The 26,285-nt window shown below is 41.3% G+C and overlaps 1 protein-coding gene across 7 annotated transcripts in view; it reads left to right on the forward strand.

Annotated features, from left to right (window-relative positions):
- RHBDD1 (rhomboid domain containing 1) overlaps positions 1-26,285 on the forward strand; it is a 151,345-nt gene that overhangs the window by 28,907 nt on the left and 96,153 nt on the right. For all 7 annotated transcript variants that reach the window (XR_007517992.1, XM_049888363.1, XM_049888361.1 and 4 more), the window contains one exon: positions 1,012-1,144. Coding sequence is in view for 6 of the 7 variants with exons in the window: in XM_049888363.1 (XP_049744320.1) it covers positions 1,012-1,144 (133 nt within the window). In the remaining variant the exon portion in view is untranslated. The remainder of the gene's footprint in view (positions 1-1,011; positions 1,145-26,285) is intronic.

Raw genomic sequence — 26,285 nt, forward strand, 5'->3', positions numbered from 1 at the left:
AACTTGCTCACCGTCCCACAGCTTGCGAGCAGCAGAGCTGAGATTTGAACCTAGTCTGTATGACTTTAATCATGCATTTCATGGCCTATCACTTTTCCTCCTTACTAGTTCTTTTTTTTTTTTGCATCTATTCCACATGGCTGAAATTGCTATTGGGATTTAAGTTAGGTGTTGTAAAAATTAGAATGTGAGGTTGTTGCTGTTGTTGTTAGGTGCTGTCGAGTTGGTTCTGACTCAGTGACGCTACATGCCACAGAATGAAACACTGCCCGGTCCTGTGCCATGCTCACAATCGTTGTTATGCTTGAGCCCATTGTTGCAGCCACTGTGTTGATCCATCTCGTTGAGGGTCTTCCTCTTTTCTGCTGACGCTCTCCTTTACCAAGCAGAATTTGAGAAGGAGAACGGAAATAGTTTTCAAGCAGGAGGAAACCTAATCCTTCCCTTCTACTTTCCCTGCCAATTTCCACGTCCTGGCCAAGGTGCATTCTTGTGCATCTGATCTTGGGAGAAGATAGAAATACACCCTATCTTCCATGTGTCTTTTCACCTTAGAGGTTAGAGAAGTACACAGTGCTGCTATTTTATCCCCACTTTATGTTGTAGGAACCCTGGTGGCACAGTGGTTAACTGCTAACCAAAAGGTCAGCAGTTGGGATCCACCAGCCGCTCCTTGGAAACCCTGTGGGGCAGTTCTCCTCTGCTCTGTAGCGCCGCTGTGAGTCAGAATCGACTCGACGGCACCTAACAACAACATATTTAGTAGTATACCGAAACTCAATATGAATTTCTATGCCAGGAAACCTCAGGAGAATGATTGCCTTGAACTTTTTTTTTTAACCAAGTGCTGGATGACATGTTGGAAGGAATAGAATGTGTTTCAAAAGGGAAACCTAGCTGTAGTTGAATGGTCATTTTCACGTTTAATTCCTTTTCTTTGCAAATGTCGATTCCCTGGTTCCTCTTCACATTTGGCTTATTGATATTTATATGCTCTTTATTCTTTTTCAGGAGTTTTATTTGCTTTGAAAGTTCTTAACAACCATTATTGTCCTGGATGCTTTGTCAACATTTTGGGCTTGCCTGTACCCAACAGATATGCTTGTTGGGTAGAACTTGTGGCTATTCATTTCTTTACACCAGGGTAAGTGTTTACTCTTAGAGAATAAAAATGAAGAACTTGATGTTCCATGGAGAAAGAATTGCTGTAATAATGAGGTAACCAGTTTGTTTTTTGCCATGAAGTTTATTCTTTATTTAATTATTTGTTTTTTATTGTGCTTTAGGTAAAAGTTTATTGTTGTTATTGTTGTTAGGTGCCATCGAGTCGGTTCCGATTCATAGCGACCCTATGCATAACAGAGCGAAACACTGCCCAGTCCTGCGCCATCCTTACAATCATTGTTATGCTTGAGTCCATTGTTGCAGCCACTGTGTCAGTCCACCTCATTGAGGGTCTTCCTGTTTTCTGCTAACCCTCTACTTTACCAAGCATGATGTCCTTCTCCAGAGACTGATCCCTCCTGGCAACATGTCCAAAGTATGTAAGATGCAGTCTCACTTCTTCTAAGACATTTATTTGTTCTTCTGGGAGTCCATGGTATATTCAGGATTCTTTGATAACACTACAATTCAAAGGCATCAATTCTTTGGTCTTACTTATCTATTGTCCAGCTTTCAGTTTATGGCTCAAGTTAATTTACCATACAAAAATTTATGCACGCATTACTATGTGACCCTAGTTGTAGTACCCACAACGTGAGAGCACCTTCCCGCTCTCCAACCCAGGTTTCCCACATCTACTCAACCAGCTTGTATCCGTTCCTGCCCTCTCATCCCGCCTCTGAACAGGAGTTGGTCCCTTTAGTCTTGTGTATCTGCTTGAACTAAGAAGCACACAGTTCACGAGTATCATTTCACATCTTACAGTGCAGTCTAATCTCTGTCTGAAGAGTTGGCTTCAGGAATGATTTTAGTTCTGGGTTAACAGAGAGTCTGGGGGCCATGTCTTCTGGGGTTCCTCCAGTCTCAGACCACTAACTCTGGTCTTTTTACGTGAATTTGAGTTCTGTACTCCACTTTTCTCCCGCTCCTTCAGGGACTCTGTTTGAAGTTTATTCTTTATAGGAGCAGAACTGAGCATGATGGTTTTAGTATCAGACTTTCCTGGGTTTGAATCCTGTCAGCCATCGAGCTGTGTGATTAGAGGCACTTGTCTTATGTGCATTTCAGTTTTTCATCTGTTAGGTAGGAATAAGAGAACCTCACATACAGGATTGAGGACCAATATTAACCAGCCTATCGCTTGGTTAATTCTAATAACAGTAATCCAGAGAAGAACATTTGAAACCATGTAATGACAAAAATGAAGAAACAAAACCTACGGGATACCAGTCCATTGCTTCTAAGTCATTTTAACTGTGGATTGTCTTGGTAATTTGTTGTTCTTAGTTGCCACTGAGTCGACTCCAACTCATGGTGACCCCTTATACAACAGAAGGAAACATTGTCCCATCCTGTGCCATCTTCGTGATTGTTAATATGCTCAAGTCTATTATTGCAGCTACTGTGTGTTTTGAGTGCCTTCTAACCTAGGACGCTCATTTTCCAGCACTATATAAGGCAATAGTTTGTTGTGATCCACAGGTGTTTTTTTTGGGGGGGGGGCGTTATTTTGCTATCATTGAGAATGTACACGTCAAAACATGCACCAGTTCAACAGTTTCTGTGTGTACAGTTTGGTGACATGGATTACGTTCTTCAAGTCGTGCAGCCACTCCCACCCTCCTTCTCTGAGTTGTTCCTCTTCAATGAACATAGATTTACTACCCCCTAAAAAAAAAAAAAAAGAAAAAGTTTCCCATCAGATTTTTCAAGTTGCTGTTGTCAATTTGATCCTATGTCGATAGCTTTTAAAAGAGCATAATACTCAAGGCAGACGTTCTTTACTGTTTAAGCTAAAGTATTGTTTAGTTTTAAGACTTCAGGGGGTATTTTTGGTTTAAGTATTATCTTGGGAACAATTTCAGAGGTTCGTTGAGCCTCCATGGCTCCAGAAAGTCTGGAGTTCATGAGAATTTAAAATTTATTCTGCATTTTCCTCCTTTTGATTAGGATTCTTCTGTAAAATCTTTGATTAAAATGTTCAGTGACGGTAGCTGGGCACCATCTAGTTCTTCTGGTCTCATGGCAGAGGAGGTGTCTTGGTTGTCTAGTGCCGCTATAACAGAAATACCCCAAGTGGTTGGCTTCAGCAAAGAGAAATTTATTCTCTCACACTCTAGTAGGCTACAAGTCCAAATTCAGGGCATCAGCTCCAGGGGGAGGTTTGTCTTCTCTGTCAGCTCTGGAGGAAGGTCCTTGTCATCAATCTTCCAGGCAGAGGGATCCCAGGTCCAAAAGATATGCTCTGCTCCTGGCTCTGCCTTCTTGGTGGTATGAGGTCCCCCTGTTTCTCTGCTTGCTTATGTCTTTTATATCCCAAAAGCGATTGGCCCGAGATACAATGTAATCTTGTAGATTGAGTCCTGCCTCATTAACATAACTGCTGCTAATCCCATCTCATCAACATCATAGAGAGAGGATTTAAAACACATAGGAAAATCACATCAGATGACAAAGTGGTGGACGGTGAGAAAACACGGGGAATCATGGCCTAGTCAGATTGATACACAGTTTTGGGGGCCGCAGTTCAATCCACGACAGGAGGCAGTTAGCCACACATTTGCACATCCCCCTCCTATTCTGGACTCTCCTTCTTCCTCTGTTGCTTGAGGCGAAAAGAGACCACTTGTTGTGCCTTGGGTGGATGGCCACTTCACTGACTTATTTTTGGAAGTAGATTGCTAGGCCTTTTCCCCTACTGTCTTCATATGGAAGCACCATTGAAACCTGTCCACCATGGGTGACCCTGCTGGCACTGGAAATACCAGTGGCAAAGCTACCAGCATCACAGCAACATGCAAGCCACTGCAGTACGACAAGCTGACAGACGGGTGGTAGATCTTGGTAATAAAACTTTGAAAAAAAAGACATTGCTCACAACCCCGATACAGAAAATGAATCAACTGTGAACTGTTTTGTGTTGAGAGGAAGCATGGGGTTCTGTGACTGCCTTGGAGAGCCCCCACAGAACCCTAGGACTCCAAGAAATGCTTTTGGAGAGCCACAAATCTAGGTGAATCCTTTCATTTACTGACGAGTACATGGAAATTCAGGGAGGCCAAGGGGCTTGTTACGTTGCACACAGCTCATGGCAGATACCAGACGAGGTAGGACTCAGGCCTCCTGACTCCTGGCCTGGTGTCCCTGCCCGTTCGTTCATTCGTGCTGTACTTCCCTACTTTGAGTCTTTTCTCTGCTGTATGTCTAGAGAAAGGAGGATGAACTGTATGTTCCCACCTCTTCCACCAGCCTCCCTTCACTTAGTCTGTATAATGCTACCACAAACACATGGTTTACCTGTTTTCTTTCTGTGGATTTGGACACTGTGTAGAGAGAGGTGAGATTCAGGGAAAGGAAGGAGGATTCTTCCCTGCTGTTCATTCAGGCAGGAATTTTTAGGTTCCTTTTGGTTTTTTTTTTTTTTTTTTATGTGAGTGGGTGGAGCGTAGAATATTCTCCTTGGGTGTCAGCCCAGCAGCTTTCAGTTCTTCTTTAATGCTAATTCCACACCTGTGACCAGCAGAGATGTGGCTGAAGACCACTCATTTGCAACTGTATTGTTATCTTGTGACAGTTTAGCGAAGGGAGCCTAACAGAATCTTCAAAATTTTCATTTGAAAAATGGTCCTGTAATGTCTGTCTCCTATCTGAACAGCTCTCTCTGTACCTGTCACTCACAGCTCCCCTGCCTTGCTGGATGTGACTTGGTTCTCTGGGTAGATGGGAGACTCCTGTAGGGAGCAGGAAACACCCAACATTCGTAGGAAAATCACTCCCTGGGTACTTAAACTTTTGCTGTATAATGAATCTGTTGAATAGCAATGCCTTTAATAGTCTTAACACAACTACTTCAGAAGAGCCTCATCCTGTGCTTTGTTTTTTAGAGCCCCTCCCCCAACCTTTACATGGAAAAGGCAGGGTCACGTTTTACTGTAATATGCTTATTTGCTGTGGAAGGACCTGATATTCTGAGCCTGGAAGTTAAATCAAATTTTCTGTCTTTGAAGTTAGGATAAATCTTTCGGTTTTTAGGGTTTGACTACTTTGAATTATAAACTGATACCCAAGCATTGCCTGTGTCCAGATATAAGCCCAAGCCAAACAGTGGCCCAGGAAACTTAGGAAGTGAGTGCTTCTTTGAGAGGGATCCTGGAATAATGGGAGAAACCAGAGCTGCCCTTACTCTGCATTGTTATTCTCCTGGTGGTTGTCATTTAGAATTTTCATTGGGAAGACCCTGTAAACCTTTAGAGCAAAGCCTGCTTTTAGCGTGGTACTATACTGGCTGCCCTAGGGAAGGAAAAAAATATCTGCCAAAACACATATTTTGTGGACCTCTGTGTTTTATGAAAGCCATGGAGTTAGTGATTTCCTCCAGTTACAGATTTTATGAAGTGAAGCCACTCCAAGTAGCCGGCTGTTAAGCATTGTGAGGGGGTGTAGACTTGACAACCAGACTCAGGTGTCACCCTCATTTGCATGGTGCTTATACTTTTCACAGTACTTGCGTGTGCCTTATTTCAGTGGTTGCTTTACCTCACATCCTTTTTTTCCTTTCCCTTGGGACCCTGGTAAGGGATTGCGTTTGGAGAGGTATTGCTTCTGAGATGGCACAGAAGGGCAGGCTCCCAGTAGGCCCCGGGAAGGAAGTGTGCTAGCTGCTTCGGAGAAGCTGCCACCTTCACGGACTGGGCACTGGACCCTTCCCACCTCCCACCTGAACCAGTGTTCTGTTGGTGGAAAGAAGGGACCCAGTTTTTACTTTTTAGCCTAAATTATGAATCTCTGCAATTTCTCATGTGAGCCTTAGACTATCTAGTCAGAAAACTGAAGCTCCGAAAAATTAACGTTACACAGAGTGACCAAGCTGGAGGAAACAAGGTCCAGTGTAAGAGCACCTGGGCTCACATACCTCCTGTATGACCTCAGGAAGTCATCTCTTCTCTCTGAGCCTCATTTTGCTCATCTGTCAAATGGGAATATTACTTACTCTTCCTGTTTCGTAAGTCAATTTTAAGGTGTCAAAGAGGTAATTCATATGAAAGTGCTTTATAAATGATAAAGTACTTAACCCTTAATATTTATTGTGAAATGAATCACTGGAAGTGTGCGGTGTCCACAGAAATCCTACCTGATTTTCTTTTCTTCCTAAAGTTGATAACATGAATCAGGTAAGTCATTTAATCTTGTTTGTTGAAGTTCAGTACTGCCCCTGCTCTTGCAGACTGTTCCATCCTGAACGACAACAGTCCAAAAATGCCCGGGAGCCACTCTTAAATGATAATTGGGTGGCCGTGGCTGCATTTGGGCTCTGGGAGATTGTTCAGTATGATATGGCAGTTCTGAAGACATTAACCCCTTGGTTTTGGATGCTGCTTCACTACTAATGTTTGACAAGAATAATTACTTTTAACTCACCTAAAATTCCTTGGTTAAATTGACCAGATGTGAGAAAAATAGATTTTTTTTATTTGTTCCCCTTTTTTTAATGATACACATTTTTAAACATAGTAAAAAAGTTGAAAGTAACTTACTTTTTGAAAGTAAGTTGCAAACATCAAGGTGATTCACCCCTAAAAACCTGAGCATGCATCTCTTAAAAATAAGGATGTTCTTTTGTATCACCACAGTACTGCTGTCATGTTGTTGTTGTTGGTTGCTGTCCAGTTGATTCCGACTCATGCTGACCCCTTTGTGCAGAGTAGAACTGCTCCATAGGGTTTTCAGTGGCTGCGACCTTTCAGAAGCAGATCTCCAGGCCTGTCTTCCGAGGTGCCTCTGGGTGGGTTTGAATTGCCAACCTTTCAGCTAGTAATTGAGCACTTAACTGTTTGCGCTATCCAAGGACTCCTAAAAGAGGGCGATCTCCCCATTAAGGAATTGAACCCTTGTCTCCCCTGTGACAGGAGGGGATAGACACTAACCACTATATAATGAGAAGCCACTGTTGTCATACTGAAGAAAAGTAACAGTAATTCCCTAGTGCTGTCCAGTAATCAGTCCATATTCCTGTTTTCCCATATCTCAAAATGTCTTTTTTAACTTTTTTTTTTTCTTCCCTAGGGAGGCAGGGAGGGAAGAGGGGGACAAGATCCAGTTTTAAGGCTAGCATGTTGCGTTTGATTATTGTACCACTTTGTTCTGTCTTACTCTAGGACAGTTCTGCCACCTTTTTATTTTTCCATGTCATTGATAATTTGAAGAGACTAGATCTGTCGTCTTGTGGAATGCCTGGCTTAATCTAAGGTTGGGGATTAAGACCCAAAGGAATTGAGGAAGATGAGTGTTCTGCCAAGGGTAGATGTTCGTTTCCTGGGCCTGATGCTTATGCAGTTTTGTGGGCCCTCTTTAAGAAAAAAATACAAAATTAGACACAAAACTAATTATATGTTTTTTTTCTTAGTGCTTTTTATTTCAAGTCTTTTGGCATACGTAAATGTCTAAAAGTGAATATATATATATATATACAAATTCCAGTAATTTCCTAAAATTCTTTTATGATTGGTAAAAGTAAATATTTTAAATGAGAAGAGGAGGTACAATGATTTATAGAATTTTAAAAGCTGACAAACACTATGAACACTACAAAAGCCAGGTGATAATTTATTTACTCCCTGGCATACCTCTTTATTTCCGTTCCTCAAGTTTTTCGGCAAGCTCTTTGTTCTCCTCTTTTTTTTCATGTGACAGTTTTGCAGTAGCTTTTCTGGAAAGAGATTAGCCTAATGGATCAAGATTAGTCTTTTATCACTGAGAGCTTAGAAGAGCGTCTTTCAGCTTCACAATTTGTCTTGTAATTTTTTTTAATTTTTGTCCAGTTGGGGAGCATCTCTATGAAGGTGTTTTTACATACAAGCTGTAAAATGTCAGGGCTTTTCCTGTTTTCTTGTGCAGTGACCAGTATCAAACGGCCTTTGCATTGGTTTGAATGTCATCAGTGATCTTAGGTAACATAACATGATCTTAAGTCACATGTATTTTCTTCATTGATGTCAGTACTTAGTGCTGAATCAGCAAGAAGTTTAAATACCACTGTTGTTTTGATTCACTCCACCTCATTAATTGCATCTTCAGAAGTTCAAGATCCTGTTCGTTACTTCTGTTTACTTCTAGGCTGTAGTTTTTTCAGTATGATTTAAAAATATTTTTGTATGAGGGGTACAACCACAGGAGTTCTGACAATATTTATTTTGCATGGGTCTCAAAAAAAAAGTTTTTTGTGTGTGTTTTTCTGAAAAAATAACATGAAAAGGGATGCCTCATTTGTAATTGGCATACACTGCATCTGTTCCTGATGGAACAATTTCCATTTTGACCACGAATTAATGAGAAGTGAATCCTCCACCTACAATTTAGCATGCGTGGTGGTGGGAAGGATTTTCTAGACACTGAGTTCTGATTCTAGCACTATGTCCATACTGCCAATGCCAGCTGCCTTAGGACCCTCCAGCTTGCAGGTGACCTCTGCTCCTGTGCCTCCTGTTACAGTCCTGCTACAACCTGGGTGTTCGGAGTATTTCTGGGAACCATTCACATAGTGAGATAACTAGCAATGACTTAACTGTGCACTGGTATGACTATGAACCGTATAATATTCTCCACTAAACCCAAACTAAATGTCTTCTCAACTCACCTTGTCTTTAGCTGAATACCAAAAATGTCTGTTGCCACTGCAGTGCCACCTGACATGGGAGGATGTGTGACAGTAGGGAAGTTGAAGCGGAAAGAGACAGCAGTTTTAACTGATTGTCATTAAGATATCTCACTCTCTTAAACACTAGAAAAGTATAAGACCATGTGAACACGTTGCCAGAACCCTCCCATACTGGGAGGGACCCATGCAAGTGAGGGGCCTGACACTTGTCAGCTTTTTGGCAAATCTGCCTGTGAGCTCTTTTGAGAGGGTTGTTCCAGTGACGACTATGGCATAGAGGGAAAAACGAAGCTGAAGAAGACTATAGACTCTGGGAAAATGGAGGAATGAAGAGACAGGAGATTTTGTTGAGTTTGAAAAGTGAGAGAGCTGGAAGATGAGGAATTGGTAGTCAGAGGACAGGATGCTAGAGTTGTTTTACTGGTGACATGGTCCAGAGCACGTCTGTGGTGCTACCAAACTGAGGGTTGGTGGAAGGGAAGGTCTTTGGTCATTGGAGCTAAGGAGGTTAAGGACTTGAGCAGTTAAGGTGTTGGGAGGATTCTCCACACGGATGGTAAAATCACCCAGGAAGAGTGTAGGGGTTAGGGTGGGGCTTGTAAACAGACAAGCAGGTGACAGAGATGTAAATCCATTGAGGCCCAAATTAGCCTGATGGATGAGAACACGGGGAGGAGTTTTGGGTTTCTCAGGGTTAGGTCAGTGTCTGTGTCAGTTCAGTGAGAGGGCTCCTGTCTGGATTCAGGCCTTTCAAGGATCGGTGATGTTATTTTTCAACAAGTTATACCAATTTATTGCGTTGTTTTTGCCAGTTGTGGCACAAATATGCCTGTATCAGGTGCCATCATTTTTAGAAAAATACTTTTTAGTAGGTGTAATGTGATGTTGCTAAGTTGATTTCTGTGTGTGTACATATATATGTGTGTAAGTGTGTATAGACACACACCCACTCACTCATTCATTGTCCAGGATGAACATTTTCTGAAGCATATTTGTTGTTTTCTGTTTGTATCACATTGGTTACACCTTTTGTCTTTGTATCTACTGGAACTGTTGCCTTTTTCTAATGTGCTTGAATGAAAATTGTATGTGGAACTCATGTTCACTCTTTGTTTTATTTCACGAAAGCATGTTTTCCCAGTCTGTTAAAGAGTTCAATTTTAATCAGCTTTGCAGGACTGACCTGAGTAGGTTTGTGAAGTAGGGGAAATTCTTCTGCATTCCTCAGATGTCCACTGTACATTTCCTCCCTCCCCTCTTCAGAAGTTCTCATGAAGGACAATAAAATTAGATGAGTTATATAAAAGAGTTAATTTTTCCTGTCAGGAGTATTAACAGTTGAAAAGAACTAAAGGTAAGATCAATACTTAACCCAACGCAGTGACTCCCTTGAGTTTAGATTTTATGAGACAAGAATGAGAAATTTGGGGGCCGGGACTTTCCCTTGGGTAGAATTGGAATTCTTGAGGGAAAGGGTGTGTATAAATCACCTCTGTGGTTCTGAGGTCCAGCACAATGAACTCAAAAACAATCAACCAACCAATCAAACAAAAAACCGAGTGTGTGGAATGAAAGGAGACCCAGCCTGTCCTGAACAGCTAGACAAAACGATGTGGACCATTCCCTGAATGCTGTGGGAAGAACTTAGAACTGAGTAGGAGATCCATTAAGAACAGAGAAGACAGTTTGGTCTGACTACTGAATTATCTTTTTTTTGTTTTTCTATGAGATTTAGTATAATAATTCCTATTTAAAATTGGTTAAATTATGCAAATAATTAAACCGAAAAGAAAGCAATGGTTAAATGAAAAGGTAACCTTATTTCCCTTGTTCTAATTGAAAAGAACAACACATTCAGTTGTAGGAAAGTTGAAAGTATATAAATGTCTGATGAAGAGAACAGATTGCTCATAGTCTCCTGTCCAGAGGAAGTTAGTGTTAGCAGTACGGTTTCCTGCATCCCTACCCTTGTACACAATGGTATCTTCTCCTTTTTTCTATTTCACATATAAGCACAATTCATCAAAAGCCTTGTTTTTAATGGTTGTGTGATTCCTGTTGTGGTTCTTTAATGTATTTTATCATTCATTATTTTTACAGGGGATAACCAAACCCGAGCCCATTGCTGCTGAGTTGATTCCAACACATACATGGGATAGCTACTACCTAATCATTCAGATTCCCAGTGAGGATATATTTTAGAACATTATTTGCAAGTCTTGGAACCCAGGCCTGAATATGTACTTCAAATAGATTCCCAGAAGTAAAATCGTGGGTTAAGAGTTTGACCTTTTTATGGTTCGTTGTAAATATTATCAGCTTCCTTTCTGTAAGATTGTTTTTGCTTAGAATCTACCAACAGTCTGCTTCCCCACTTTCTGGTGAGCCTGAATATGCTTTTATTTTTTGGAAATTTGATGAATATTATTTGTTTGTTTTTGTTTATGATTCTTTTATTAGTGAGATAGGACACTTTTTCATCTGCTTATTAGTCAGTTATATTCCTTGGTCCGTGGTTTATTGGTTCATGCCCTCTGTGTATTTTCAAGAAGCTGTGATTGTTCGGTATTAAAGACTGGTGATATTAAATAGCAAGCGGCTCTTCCCATTAGCCTGTGTATACCAGGAGGAGGAGAACTTAACTACACTGTACCATTTTCTGTTCTATAAAGAATAACTTAGACAATGCTTTTTTATTGATTTTAATAGGTAAAGGTTTATTCTAAAATATAGCTAAGTATAGAAATCCTGGTGGTGTAGTGGTTAAGAGCTACGGCTGCTCACCAAAAAGATGGCAGTTTAAATCCACCAGGTACTCCTTGGAAACTCTATGCGGCAGTTCTACTCTGTCCTGTAGGGTTGCTATGAGTCGGAATCAACTCAATGGCAGTGGGTTTGGTTTTTTTGGGTATAGCTAAGTACAGAATGCCCTTTACATTGATAGTAAACAAATGACACATGGGTTGTGTTTTGGGAAAAACAAAGGAAGATATAGATTTTATTATTATTATTTTTAAAATAGACTATTAGAATGGCTTTAGATTTACAGAAAAATTGCAAAGATAGTATAGAGGGTTCCCATATAACTGGCATCCAGCTTCCTCTATTATTAACATCTTATATTAGTATGGTACATTTGTTACAATGCAGAAGGCAATATTGAGATATTATTATTAATTGAAGTTCATACTTTATTTAGATTTCCCTAGTTTTTACCTAATGTCCTTTTTTCTGTTCCAAGATCCTACCCAGGACACCACAGCACATTTAGTTATCATATCTCCTTAGGCTTTTCTTGGTTGTGACAGGTGGTTTTATTTATTTTTAACAAAGAGTTAAATATCCTTCCCGAGTGCCTGTGTGTGTGATCCTTAGTGACCTCCTGTTTGCCCTCATGTGTTCAAAAGCAGTGTTCAGTTGGCCACGTAGCACAGTTTCTGAGCAAGTTTTAATCTCGGTGCATAGACACATTTTGTCTTCTGTAATTGGACAGCCCTGCTGTGGCTCCATTTAAAAACGTACACGTCATGCTCAAAGGTGGAATTAAACTGCATGGACATGAGAAATTTCCGTACCAAGCAGAGCGTGCCACCACAGAGGGCTCCTTCCAGCTATAAATTAGTCAGACCTTGGTTAGGGCCTGCTTTACCCAGTTGGCTGGCTCAGAATAACAGAGAAGAGCAGTAGGTAGAAACGAGGAAGCAGCTGTTTTTCCAGTTGAACACAGGGTTGTCTGGAATAAGGTTCACTAGTGAGGTTGGAACTAATTGGCCATCATGCTGTGATGTGATTGTGGGTGTGTGGATGATAACACCCACCTAATCTGTACCTAACTAACTAGGCTTGTTAATGATCAGTCCTGGTGCCTTGGTGACAGGTGCAAGACTTGGGTTTACCGTATTGGATGTCTCAGATAAATGACAAGAGGGTATTTTAAAAAAGGTGAAGTAAAAACATTTGAAGAAAATCCTATGTCCTGGGTTGGAAGGGGGTATCAGCAAAGTGCATCTAATTAAACTCAAGAGCCCAGTGTAATGTATTTTACAGAAAAGGGGTGTTTTTTAAATATGAAAAGGTAATTACCAAGTACACCAATTATTTTGACTCAATTTTTTTTTCCTTACTAATATTTTTCCGTTAAAAAAATGAAGCTTGTGAAGCACATTTATTTCCCTTTGGAGTATTTAGAATATGCACTTTGGCCTATTTGAAAATTTTTTCGGAAGACACTATAGGAGATAAATGTTATACAATTACACATTCGGTCTCAGCTAATAAGATGATAAATCACATCTCTCTGGAGATTTCTGATGTATTTACTTAGTTCTTTCCATTTCAGTATGGGGATAGTTTTTAAATACAGAGCTCTTTATGTTTGCTAATTTCCCCTTCCCCTTCGGTAGTATTAAGTGATTTTTAGTTAAAAGTCAGGGGAGTTAAATAGAGAACAGGACTGTTTTCCATTTACATTCAGGTTTGGTTCAAATTATGCAAAATGAAGACAGTCGGTGCTATGCATTGAAATCCTTAGGACATCAATTATTCTGTGGTAACCAGCTGAGAACAGGCTGCAGACTGAATGAACCTTCGTTCCATTCAAAGTTGGCTGCTCATTAGCTTGTCTGAGACCTAAAATAATAGGATTCTAATTTATCTGTTTTTAAATGGACATTGTTCCCCTCTGAACTCAGGAGGAAAGCACTTTCATTTTGTAGTCATTTATAACTTACAGGTCAAATAAATAACAGGTTTTTTTCTAGCAATACATTACTTCTGTTATTTATATTATCATGATTCCTTGACCCTAAGCCCCAGTTGTTTTTTTTCTTCCTACATCTTTTTAGGACAAAATAGGCCACAGACATGATCAAGGTAACATCAAAAGTCAGTAGGGAAAATAAGGATTATTTAGCAAATGGTGCGTGGATAATTTTTTAAGTATTTAGAGGAAACTATTCACTGTATCCCAAAACAAATTTCTGATGAATTAAGCTTAGATATAAAAAACAAAATTTGAAAAATGTCTAAGAATATGTGAGGGCAACTTTTCAGCTCTTAGGTTGTGAGGAAATTTTCAGATGTAAAAGCAAACAATGTCGAGTGAAGGCAGAAGCAGCACACTTTTACCCCCAGGCCCAGATGCCTCAGAGATCAGGTGAGACGTGTGAAACTAGAAACTGGACGGGTCGCAGCCCTGTAGGGAACAACACAAAGTGCAGGAAAAACAGTGATGCGTGAATCGGCAAGCCTGCAAAGGATTTCAACAGGTAATCTACAGAGAAAAACCAATGGCTAATAAACGTGTAAGTTAAAAATTCATTGTTAATCAAATAAGGGAAAACTAAAATAAAAAGTGATTTTTCTCATTAAATTAGCAAGGTTAAGAAGTTATCACTGCCCTTGAGAGGTTAATGAAATGGAAATTTACATAAACTTCTGTACATTGGTACAGACTTTCTGGAAAGTTAATTTGATGATATGAATCAAGAGCTGTAAAAAGTTTACACCCTTTGATTCAATAATTAACTTTTAGGAATCTGTCCAAGTTATAAATAAGCAGAAGTACAGAAAAAGATTAATATATAAACATATTTATTGTCATGAAGTTGGAAAATTGGAAACCACTTCAATATTCATTTGTAGGTAAATGATTGAATTATGATAGAATATTGTGCAGCTGTTAAAATTATATTTTTGGTCATGGAAACTCCATAGACACATCCAGACTCCCTGAGGGACCACGTTACTGGACTGAGGGCTGTGGGACCATGGTCTCCAGGACCATCTAGATTAATTGTCATAATGTAGTTTATAAAGAAAATGTTCTACATTCTACTTTGGTGAGTAGCCTCTGGGGTCTTAAAAGCTTGTGAGTGGTCATCTAGGATACTCCTTTGGTCTCACCCCATCTGGAGCACGGGAAACTGAAGAAAACCAAAGACACAAGGAAAAGATCAGTCCAAAGGACTAATGGACCACAACTACCACAGCCTCTGCCAGATTGAATCCAGCACAACTAAATGGTGCCTGGCACCACCACCGACTGCTCTGACAAGGATCACAATAGAGGGTCCTAGACAGAACTGGAGAAGAATTTAGAACAAAATTCTAATCCCCTCCCCCTCCGAAAAAAAGACCAGACTTACTGGTCTGACAAAGACTGAAAACCCCAAGAGTACGGCCCCTGGACACCATTATAGCTCAGTAATGAAGTCACTCCTGAGGTTCTCCCTTCAGCCAAAAATTAGACAGGCCCATAAAACAAAATGAGACTAAATGGGCACACCAGCCCAGGGGCAAGAAAGAGAAGGCAGAAGGGGGCAGGAAAGCTGGTAATGAGGAATCCAGGGTCGAGAAGGGGAGAGTGTTGACATGTCATGGGGTTGGCAACCAATGTCACAAAATAATATGTGTATTAATTGTTTAATGAGAAACTAGCGGGCTGTTGTAAACCTTCACCTAAAGTACAATCAAAAAATTACATTGTAAAAAATAAAACAAAAAAACTATATTTTCAAAGATTTTATAGAATTGAAAATACTCATGATAAGAATAAAAAGAACCGAAAAAGTAGAATACAAAGTGTTATATATAATATGATTTCCATTTTTTTTTCAAAGTAAAAAGTAGTCACACAAAAAGGGCTGGAGAGAAGTCCATCAAAATAAGTGGCTATCTTAATGTGGAATTATTATTTTTTAAACTTTTGCATGTAAAATATACTATTTTGTATTTCTACCATCAATGGATGATGGTCCTTGTTTCTTCACAATCTTGCCATCATCTTTTGTTTTCCATTTGCCTGATCATTGCCATTCTAATGGGGGTGAGGTGGTATCTCATTTTGGTTTTGATTTGCATCTCCTTTAATGGCTATTTTTTTTTTTTTTAATGACTAAGGGAGCGCTGGTGGTGCAGTGGTTAAAAGCTGGGCTGCTAACCAAAAGGTCAGCAGTTCGAAGCCACCAGCTGCTCCTTGGAAACCCTAAGGGGCAGTCCTGCCCTGTCCTATAGAGTCGCTATGACTTGGAATCGACTCCACAGCAACAGATTTGTTTTTATTTTAATGGCTAAGGAGCCCTGGTGGTGCAACAGTTAAGAGCTTGGCTGCTAACCAGAAGATCGGCACTTCTGATCCACCAGTCCACTCTTTGGAAACCCCGTGGGACAGTTCTACTCTGTCCTGTAGTGTCGCTCTAAGTCGGAATTGACGGCAACAGGTTTTTCGGGTTAATGGCTCAGGAGCCCTGGAGGCACAGTGGTTAGGGGCTCAGCAGCTAACCAAAAGGTTGGTGGTTCAAACCCACCAGCATCGTCAGGTGAGAAAGATGTGTCTGTTTCTGTAAACATTGCCACGTTGAAACCCTATGGGACAGTTCTACGCTGTCCTATCGGGTTACTGTGAGTTGGAATTGACTCAGCAGTAGGTTTGGTTTTTTGGTTTATGGACTGAATTGTGTCCTCCCAAAATGTGTGTTAACTTGGCTAGGCCATGATTCCTAGTATTGTGTGGTTGTCCTTCATTTTGTGATCTGATGTGATTATCCGATGTGTTGTAAATCCTAACCTCTCTCATGTTAATGAGGCAGGATTAGAGGCAGTTATGTTAATGAGGCAGTATACAATTCATAGGATTAGGTTATATCTTGAATTAGGCTCTTTAGAGATACAAAAGAGAGAAGTGAGCAGAGAGGGGAAGGACTTCCTACCACCAGGAAAGAAAAGCCAGGAGCAGAGTGTGTCCTTTGGACTCAGGGTCCATTGCGCTGAGGAACTTCTAGACCCAGGGAAAGATTGATGACAAGGACCTTTCCCCAGAGCCGACAGAAAGAGAAAGCCTTTCCTTGGAGCTGGCGCCCTGAATTTGGATTTCTAACCTCCTAAATTGTGAGAGAATAAATTTTTATTTGTTAAAGCCATCTACTTGTGGTATTTCTGTTACAGCAGCTCTGGTTAACTAAGAGAAAGCCTAATCTTTTTTAAAAGAACCATCACTAAGATTTTGTGATCCAAGTAATATTTAATACATAATGTTTAAAAAGTCTTTGAATTGCTCTAATGTATTTTAACTGCTGTGTCACTGTTGCGTCTGAAATTGTAGATTTTATTCCTTCTTCTCACCTAGAGGACACTCAGCTACAGTGTCAGTAATACTTTGTGGAGGCTTATGATTCTTTGACTTTTGAGGAAGGAATTTCCCGTTGTAACTGACATTTGTAGATTTTAACGAACCAGTTAATTTCTTTTGGTGGTGGCGCATCTTCATTGCATGCTGTATACCAAGCAATTTGAACTCTGGACAGAGGACGACATCTTAAACAATTCTGTGAAGTGTGATGCACCAGTGAGTAAAAATACTCTAGGACTTGCTGATGAAAGACAGTGTGTACAGAATCTGCTTTTCTAGCACATACTTTTATAGATGTTGGAAATGCTATTGTCAAATAGTGTTTTAAAAACTCTCAGGTGTGTGTGTGTTTTTTTCAAATGAGTTTTAAATAATTCAGTACTATGCAGGCAGCAGAAAAATGACTTTATAAACTTGCAATGCTCTGTTGTACTGAATATACAAGTAAAGGCTATGAATTAAAAATGAACACTATCTGATCCATCTTTTTACTAATAACCAGTGTTGTGTTGATGAAAAATTTGCCATTACTGATATTGTTGTGGCATTTTTTTTTTTGGCATTTTCTCATTAAGGAATTGCCTTAAAGTCATTTAAACATATCTACTACATGTGTAAGGAGCCCTGGTGGTGCAGTAGTTAAGCACTTAGCTGTTAACCAAAAGGTCAGTGGTTTGAACCCACCAGCTGCTCCCAGGAGGAAGATGTGGCAGTCGGCCTCTGTAAAAATCACAGCCTTGAAAATCCTTATGGGCAGTTCTACTGTGTCCTTTAGGGTCACTATGAGCCAGAATCGACTTGATGGCAATGGGCTTTGGTTTGACTCTGTGTGTAGTGGTAGTGAAGTAGGTTTCTAACAGCAAGTCTTACTTAGTTCATCTAACTCAAGATGTGGATCATAACAAACTGTGGATAACATTGTGAGGAATGGGAATCCCAGAACACTTAATTGTGCTCATGAGGAACATGTACATAGATCAAGAGTCAGTCTTTTGAACAGAACGAGGGGATACTGTGTGGTTTAAAGTCAGGAAAGATGTGTGTCAGGGTTGTGTCCTTCTACCGTACCTATTCAGTCTGTATGTTGAGCAAATAATCTGAGAAGCTGGGCCATATAAAGAAGAACGCAACATCAGGATTGGAGGAAGACTCATTAACAACCTGCATCATGCAGATGACACAGTCTTCCTTGCTGAAAGTGAAGAGGACTCGAAGCATTTACTGATGAAGACCAAAGACCACAGCCTTCAGTATGCATTACACCTCAACAGAAAGAAAACAAAAATCCCCACAACTGGACCAATAAGCAACATTATGATAAATGGAGAAAAGATTAATGTTGTCAAGGAATTCATCTTACTTGGATCCACAATCAACACCCATGGAAGCAGGAGTCAAGAAATCAAAAGATGCATTGCACTGGGCAAATCTGCAGAAGACCTCTTTAAAATGTTGAAAAGCAGAGATGTCACCTTGAAGACTAAGGTGCGCCTGACGCAAGCCATGGTGTTTTCAGTCGCCTCATATGCATGCGAAAGCTGGGTGATGAATAAGGAAGACTGAAGAATTATTGATGCCTTTGAATTGTGGTGTTGGTGAGGAATATTGATAATGCCATGAACTGCCAAAAGAACGAACAAGTCTATCTTGGAGGAAGTACAATGAGAATGCTCCTTAGAAGCAAGGATGGTGAGATTATGTCTCACATACTTTGGGCATGTTATCAGGAGGGTTCAGTTCCTGGAGAAGGACATCGTGCTTGGTAAAGTAGAGGTCAGTGAAGAAGAGGAAGGCCCTTAACAAGATGGATTGACACAGTGGCTGCAACAGTGGGCTCAAGCATAACAACGATTGTGAGGATGGCGCAGGACTGGGCAGTGTTTTGTTCTGTTGTACACAGGGTCACTATGAGTCGGAACCAACTGGATGGCACCTAATAACAACTGAATACTAGCCTCAGGGTGGCCTCCTTCCCTTCTCAGCCCCTGCTGAGTCATAGGTGAGGATAGAGTAGATATGGAAGAGAGTTAGTTCACTTCCAGTAAGTGTTCGCTTCCTCAGACCTTGCTTGTCCAAGCCAGGTAGTTTGCTAGCAGCATCTGTGAAATATTGTTTCCTCCCTAACCCGAGAGTCTTATTGGAAGTGAAAAATTAAAGATCATGGATTATGAGTCTTAGCCACATTTCTCATTGACTCATTATGTGTCAGGGCAAATCTCAGGATCTTTCTCCTGATATTCCTGTCAACGGTTTCTTTTTTTCCTAAGAAATAAAAAAGGAAAACTCGTTTATGTGGAAGGGCTAAATGGAACACATAGTACTGTGTGCGTTTCTTATTCCTGCAACAAAGAGTTGTGGTCTTTCTGAAGACAGAAGACTTTCCTTCTTCAAGATCATAATTATTAGTATTGTTTGGTATTGCATTCCTCCATCAAGTATTTTACACGGGTACTAGTGATTTTAGTTATGTTCAAGAGCTGTCACATCTCTGACAATCAGTGAGGAAGAAGATGTAAGGTGCATTTGCTGGGATGTGGAAAATGACTGAAGCCTTAGCCACGGAGATTGGACTGCTGGGGTTAGACCCAGAGAAGGTGAAGACACCTGTCTTGGAACATTATGGTAAAAGCTTTTTGCATCACAACAGCAGTTTTAAAGATTTGCGCTGAGAAACTGTGAAAGTTCATTTAGGATTCATAAATTCCACTCCAGTGCCTTTCTGAGTGTACTGCATATGATTGCTATCAGGTGTCTTGAGCATGCCGATTATATACTGTTTAACACGTGCTATTTGTAACAGTATTTCAGATGCTGCAAAATGGACTTGTTCTGCTTATTGCATCTGAAAGGGCTCATCAGGGTTGTTATCACCCATCTAGATGGAGGAAGGCTGCCCAGTTCACGAGAGCTGTGTTCTTTAGGCGCTGCATGTCATCCTAAGACCCTTGCTCATAGGTCTTCATCTTCAGTGATGGTTCAAGGTCCCCGTATGATCTGCATGTTAGTTTCAATTCCGTTTTCTTAACGTTCCACTAGGAATCAACAGTAAGACAAGGAGAGGGTGGAGAAGAGGTGGCAAAAGGTCTTAGAAAGTAGTAAAAGAGATTAAAACCACCTGGTGAAACAAATCTTTTAGATGTTAGGTTTGGATGAAGCAAGTATTATTTTTTTGAAGCATTTTGTCATGGAATGCAAATTAGAATTGAGAGGTAGATTATTTCAGTTTTTGGAAGTGTTTTATGAACCAAAGCATGATACTATTCTGGTAAACTTGTGTTATAGGAACAATTCTGTGGCTTCGGTTCATCCTTTTGGAGTCTTGTTCTCGTATTTCTCATTGCAGATTGTAAATCCCAATTACACTTGCCCAGATGCACAGAGGCTGGGCAAAGGTAGGCAGAAGATGTATCTATCAGGGAGGAGCTACTGGGGACTGGTTCATTGCTGAATTCTCCTTCTTTCAATGCACATTTATTTGTGACTGTGATTCAATTACTTCTCTAAGTCTCAGTTTCCTCATCTGGAAAGTGGGACCAGTAATAGTTCTCACCTCAACGGCTTGTTGGGAAGATTAAAAAGATAGCACCCAGAAAGTCGTGAAATCAGTACCTGGCACACTGGAAGGCTACGGCCACATCAGTGCCCCTGAGTTGTCTTTTGTGGGTGTGAGAATGGCTCATAAAATTCAAGCCAATCAGACCTTACCAGAATTTTACAGAACTGCATGATTCATGTCTTTTGCTAGAAGGTGTTAGCTAACAACTTAATGGATAAAGTACCTCTAGATTTCAAAGAACTGTCTAATAGAATAAATGAGTAGTTAAAAAGTGTTTCTCAGTTTATAAACAAGTGAGATGTTTGGATTTTGACTCAGCAAACATGTTGTTCAATGCCTATAAAATGTCAGGCATTGTGTGGGACACTTTTACATGAATCTCCTCATTTCCTTCCTGGAATATGTAATCTTCTGCACACAAGGAATGGAGGTGTTTCTGATACAAGGGTGTCGGTTCTGGGAATTAGCTCAGTAACTTCAACATATGGGTTAACATTCTCCTTCCATGTGGTGACAGAGTTGACCACCAACAGCTCCTGTCTTACATCAGTCTAAGGCTAGTAACCCCAGAGAAAATAGAGCCAGTATCCCTTGGATTTCATGTAAGTACCCTACCTGTCAGAATTCTTGTTGAAAACAATAGAAATCATCTCTGGCATACTTAACCACAGAAGGACTTACTAGGATGTTATCAGATAGTTTCTAGGATTGTTAGAACACTGAAGAGCTGGGCTGAGAAAACCAGTAAGAACTGACCAGACACTTGCTGCCGTTGCCACTGCTGTCACTGGCCACCACCTCATTGGACTCTCATCACTAGATTTCCAACTCATTCAAGATTTATCTAGTTGGCCAGATGTAGGTCCATGCCTGTGCCTTAGCTACCGGGATGGGATATAAGGAATGCCCTTTGGCCTCCAGTGGAGGGAAGACTGTGTTTCTTTGACTGTGACACTGTTCTCAGACAAGCTCAAGCTCATGTAGGTCTCATGGCTTCAATTCACTGCCTTTTGTCCACAGATGTTCAGTTTAGCAGGGTTGCATTGCATAAACGAATTGAGCACTGATGGGCAGTTTTTAGAGCTTTGTAGCCAGTGGTTCTATGGTCTTGCTTAACCTGAACGCTGTTCTATAGACATACCAATAAAGCTGCTTCAGAAGCAGTATGTGATGTCAACAGTACGCCCAGATCTCTGGTTCATATAGTAAGTGGGCCATTTCTGTTTTTTATGGACAGAATTTTCATTCAGACCAGATTTCACCATCAGAAAACAGAATTTATATTTTCTGAAATTATAGACTAACTTTATGATGCAGCTTGATTTCCCAGTCTTCATGTTAGATCTAAGTAGAATTCAGGGATTACCTGAACTCTTTGCTGTTGTCATCTTTGGCCATGTTTATGTGACTTTCTTGAACAATTAGGTACGCTAAATTATCCAGTTTTTATAAGTCCAAAGAACTTGGCAATCTTTTGAAGTAAGTTCATACATTTCTTTGCATGAGTTTGCATGGCTGTACTTACCCTCTTATATCGTTGTAGTAGAATATGTTAAGCTAGACCAAATTACCCAGAAGGGAAACAGATGTCACTTTTATGGGGTGATTTGGGAGGCGCAGAATCTTGCTCACTTCCCAAATGTTTTTCTTACTGGCCAGATATGGTAGCCGAAATCTTACCATTAGAATTAGAACTTTGGGTTAAGGTTAGCGATCCTCATCCCCGGCTACACATTAGAATCACCTAAGTAAATAAGAACAATAAAATTAAAAATCAATAAATAAAACAATGTCAGGACTTCACCCCAGAACAATTTTACAGAATTTCTGGGTTGTTAGTTGCCGTCAAGTCAGCTCCAACTCACGGAGATTCCCGTGTGCAGAGTAGAGCTGTTTTCAAAGCTGTGACTTTTAGCAGACCTTTAGACCTTTCTTCTGAGGCACCTCTGGGTGGGTTCAAACTGCCAACCTCTTGGCTAGTAGTTCACTGCTTTACCTTTTGTACTACCCAGGGACTCAGAACTTTTGGGAATTGGGTCCAAAGTGCTGTAACTTTTAAAACCTCCTTAAGGGACCCTCATGTGCACGCAGGGTTGAAAACCAATGGGTCAAGACTATAACCTGGGAAGGGCAGCTCAATCATTTCATGATATGGTGTGTACAAGGAAAGCGTAGAAGTCATTTCCATTTCCTAGTTCACTCATGGCTGGCAATGACAGAAAAACAGACTTCCTCAGAATTTGAGGGCTTGTTGCATTGTACATACTGGCCAGTTACACCACCCATGAGAAGCTCTGGCATGCCTGCCATACCCTCAGACTTTCTGAGGACTTTCTTACATGAAGATATCTTGGAACATTTGATCCCATTTTCCTGCCATGCTGTCTGGATCAGCAGTGAATGCATGACCAGGGACTATCCCAGATCCAGGCCTGGTGTGAGGCCTCTGCCCCATGGGGGAGTAGGGATTAGTGGACCCAATTGAGAACACTCCTCTGTGGGCATTTTCAACTTGAAATACCAAAAGACAAGTGGTGGAGTGACCCTAAAGCTGAGAGATGTGCACAGAGAAGGCATAAGCAGAAGCTAGAGGCGAGGAGGACAGGTAGAAGTTTGTGGGATGGGCTGGAGAAGTAAGGACACACCAGTGGAGTTACAGGGCAGCTGGGACAGGAAGGGGATGATAAGGCCATTGCACACTCGGGCTGTGTCACCCAGAGTAAAGAAAACCAGGCTTTTATGAGACCTGGCTGTGTTGCATTTGAAACTGTTCCTGCCCATTTTTCTTCCTTGTGTATCCTTATGATGAACTTCAAAGGTCACCTAAAGTCAGTCTCCTCTTGCAGCCTGTGACACAGCCTAACTACCACCCAAACCCACACGCAAACCCATTGCCATCACGTTGATTCTGATTCATAACCCCACAGGACAGAGTAGAAGTGCCCCATAGGGTTTCCAAGGCTGTAATCTTTATGAGAGCAAACTGTCAGATCTTTCTTCCTGGGAGTGGCTAATGGGTTTGAACCGCCAAACCATTGGTTAGCTGCCGAATGTTTAACCCACCAGGGCTCCTTCTAGCTACCACCGGGCCCTGGAATTTCCAGTGAAGGTAGCGCTTCTGAAAATACCTCTGAAAGGCTGAGCTCAAGAGGAACGTCTCTTTGCTTCCTAGCAGTAGCACATGTTCATACTGGGCTAAAAACAATCCAGCTTCTCTTTCATATTTGGTGTTTGGAGGTGATGTGCAAATTATCATCCATGTGGCACCCAGAAATATTTTTGTCTGTAGTAAGAGCAGATGATGGAGTGTTTTTCACATGCCAAGTTCGTTTACTTCACCGCAGTGCAATGTGGAAATAATCAGGGACTCTTTCAGATCTTCTCACTCTGTGTGCATTTCAGTCGTGGTGGGACGTTTTCTCGCCTGTCAGTTCAATATGTTGTAGCTCTACTTGGAATCCTTGCAATCTGCACATAGTGTAGTCATGTGAGAGGTACTTTGGAAAGAAATATTTTTGAGGTGTAATGATTAAAGGTCACCAATTCAACATTTAATGAGCATTTGCGGTGTTCTAAGCCAGTGGTTTTCCACTGGGATAGGTGGCTTGGTCCCCGGGGAGGGTTTTGGGAATTTGCAGGGTTGGTCTTAGACATCATAATGATTAGCAGGAGTGCCACTGGCATTTGGTGAGCAGGGGCCAGAGATACTAGTCGTCCTGCGGTATGTGGGACAGTCCTGTCCAGGAATGCTCCTGCACGCCCCCCCAACTTTTGAAAGGACATCCATGTATGTGAAAAACCTGTTTATGATTATCAGAGCCCAAAACCTAATCCCGTTCCACATATAAACACAGGATTTTTGGGGGGGGGGGGCATGGATTTAATATACAATGACTTTTCCAGGAAAATTGTAAATTGAATTTAAATGTAAATTGAGGGAAGATGGTACTTTGCTTTCCTTGGAATCAGGAGTTATTTTACCCTTACATGAAATCATGTCACTGATGGAACCTACTTGGTGGCGTTTAGGGAGCCATCTCGATGCCAGGCTGAGGGCACAGAATTGAGGGGTGAGGAGTTGCTAGGCAGCATCGATTATCTTGGAAGCTCTTCTGTAAAAGAGGCTTCTCCTACCTTTGTACTACCCTTATTTTTGTCCAGATCACGTTTGGGCCTCAAGTAGATGTCAGTGGTCAGCGTCCAGCCCTATGTCTGCAGTTGGTGCCATGGCTAGTACAGGGCACATTGCAATACAGCTGTTTTTGGTGGACATAACAGTGGAAGGTAGCTCCTATTTACTCCTGAGGCCAGAGGTGGGGGTGGGCACGTGGAGAAAAGAGAGAGAGCATACAAACCAAGCCCTCCCAAATTGCCATTGCCAGAGATGCATGCCGGTGTGGCGATTGGTGAAGGCATTAAGGCCAGAAAACGGGCAACTTAAGAACAGAGTTTAGCTTGGCTTCGAAGAAGCAATTCTATATCAAGATCTCGCCTAGTTATGTTAATTTGGCCACATCTTGTTGCTAAGATGCTGATCTGGGTTGATTTATGAAGCGCCTCAAATAGAGACGTCGTGATCAGCTCAGACCCTACCTGGTGTTAACTGCTTTTACAGGAGGAAATCAGGGGAAGTACAATAGACCACGCCCAGCTGACTGTGCCTGTCTCTCACCTTACTGTGCTCTCTTACCTTGCTCAGCACTGCGTCTCTATCAGGCCGCGTTCTTAATGAGGTCATTTGCTATACAAGTGCCATGAGATTGTGTCTTAGAATAATACATTTTCTGCTTTCTGAGCTATGCCTGAGAGGGCAGCCTCTTCAACTGTGGAAAGAATTTCCCTTTTAACCAAGGAGGGCCTTTACAGCTTGTCACAGCTTTCAGTCATAGCTCTAGTCTTTGATTCTTTAACAGGGGCACATGATGGCAGGAACATTTTGCATTACCACTTAGCTCAACCTTACAGACAGCCCCTTAACCGAGCGAGGACCAATTTATGCTGGGTTGATAGGAAAGAACGCTGTGTGTTGGTGTTTGCATAATATTTGTGAGGTGTGAAACCCATTTTTAAGTAAACAATTTGGCCTTTGATCCTGGGTCCTGCAATCCTGACCACACCTGAGGCCAGTAAGTGGGGGCTGACCACACCAAGAGGGACCACCTGGGGGCCTGATGGTGGTGAAGCATCCAGAGGCTTCCGATTACTCATAATGTCATCTATCATGGCCACGTGATAAGGCCAATAAAAGGCCGTGGAAGACCAAGTCTCACTGGAGCTTCCTGGGAGGAGAGGGTGGCTGCTGTCCGAAGGGTAAGTGTGTCCCCTGAGGATGTAGAAACTTTGCTTCGAGAGCTGTCCCGGACCTTGCTCTTTGTGTGTGTATCTGCTTTTCATCTAGATTAAAATAACCCCCTTCCCCTGCAGTTTGTGAGTTGTTTCAACAGATTAGCACACCTAAGGAACAGAGAAGGGGCCAGTGCCTGCTGGCCTACCCCTGGTTGAACAGGGATGAGAGAGAAACAGCAGCTTTGGCAGTGGGCTCGGAAATGGCCAGGGAAGGGGAGCCGAGATTTCCCTGAACTGGTTTGATATTGCTCCAAAATTACCTTTCTACCATCAGTATTGATTATAAGTAATGAGTTGCGATGTTGGCTTGATTGTAACTTTTCCTCTTTATTTTAGTTTTTCTATTAAGCATGTTTTGAGCCCCATTCTTGTGTCAGGCACTACACCAGTGCTACACGTCTGGGAGTCAACAAAACAACAGCAGCAAAAAAACGGCT

This window comes from Elephas maximus, chromosome 6 (assembly GCF_024166365.1).
Source record: "Elephas maximus indicus isolate mEleMax1 chromosome 6, mEleMax1 primary haplotype, whole genome shotgun sequence".
Classification (NCBI taxonomy): Eukaryota; Metazoa; Chordata; class Mammalia; order Proboscidea; family Elephantidae; genus Elephas; species Elephas maximus.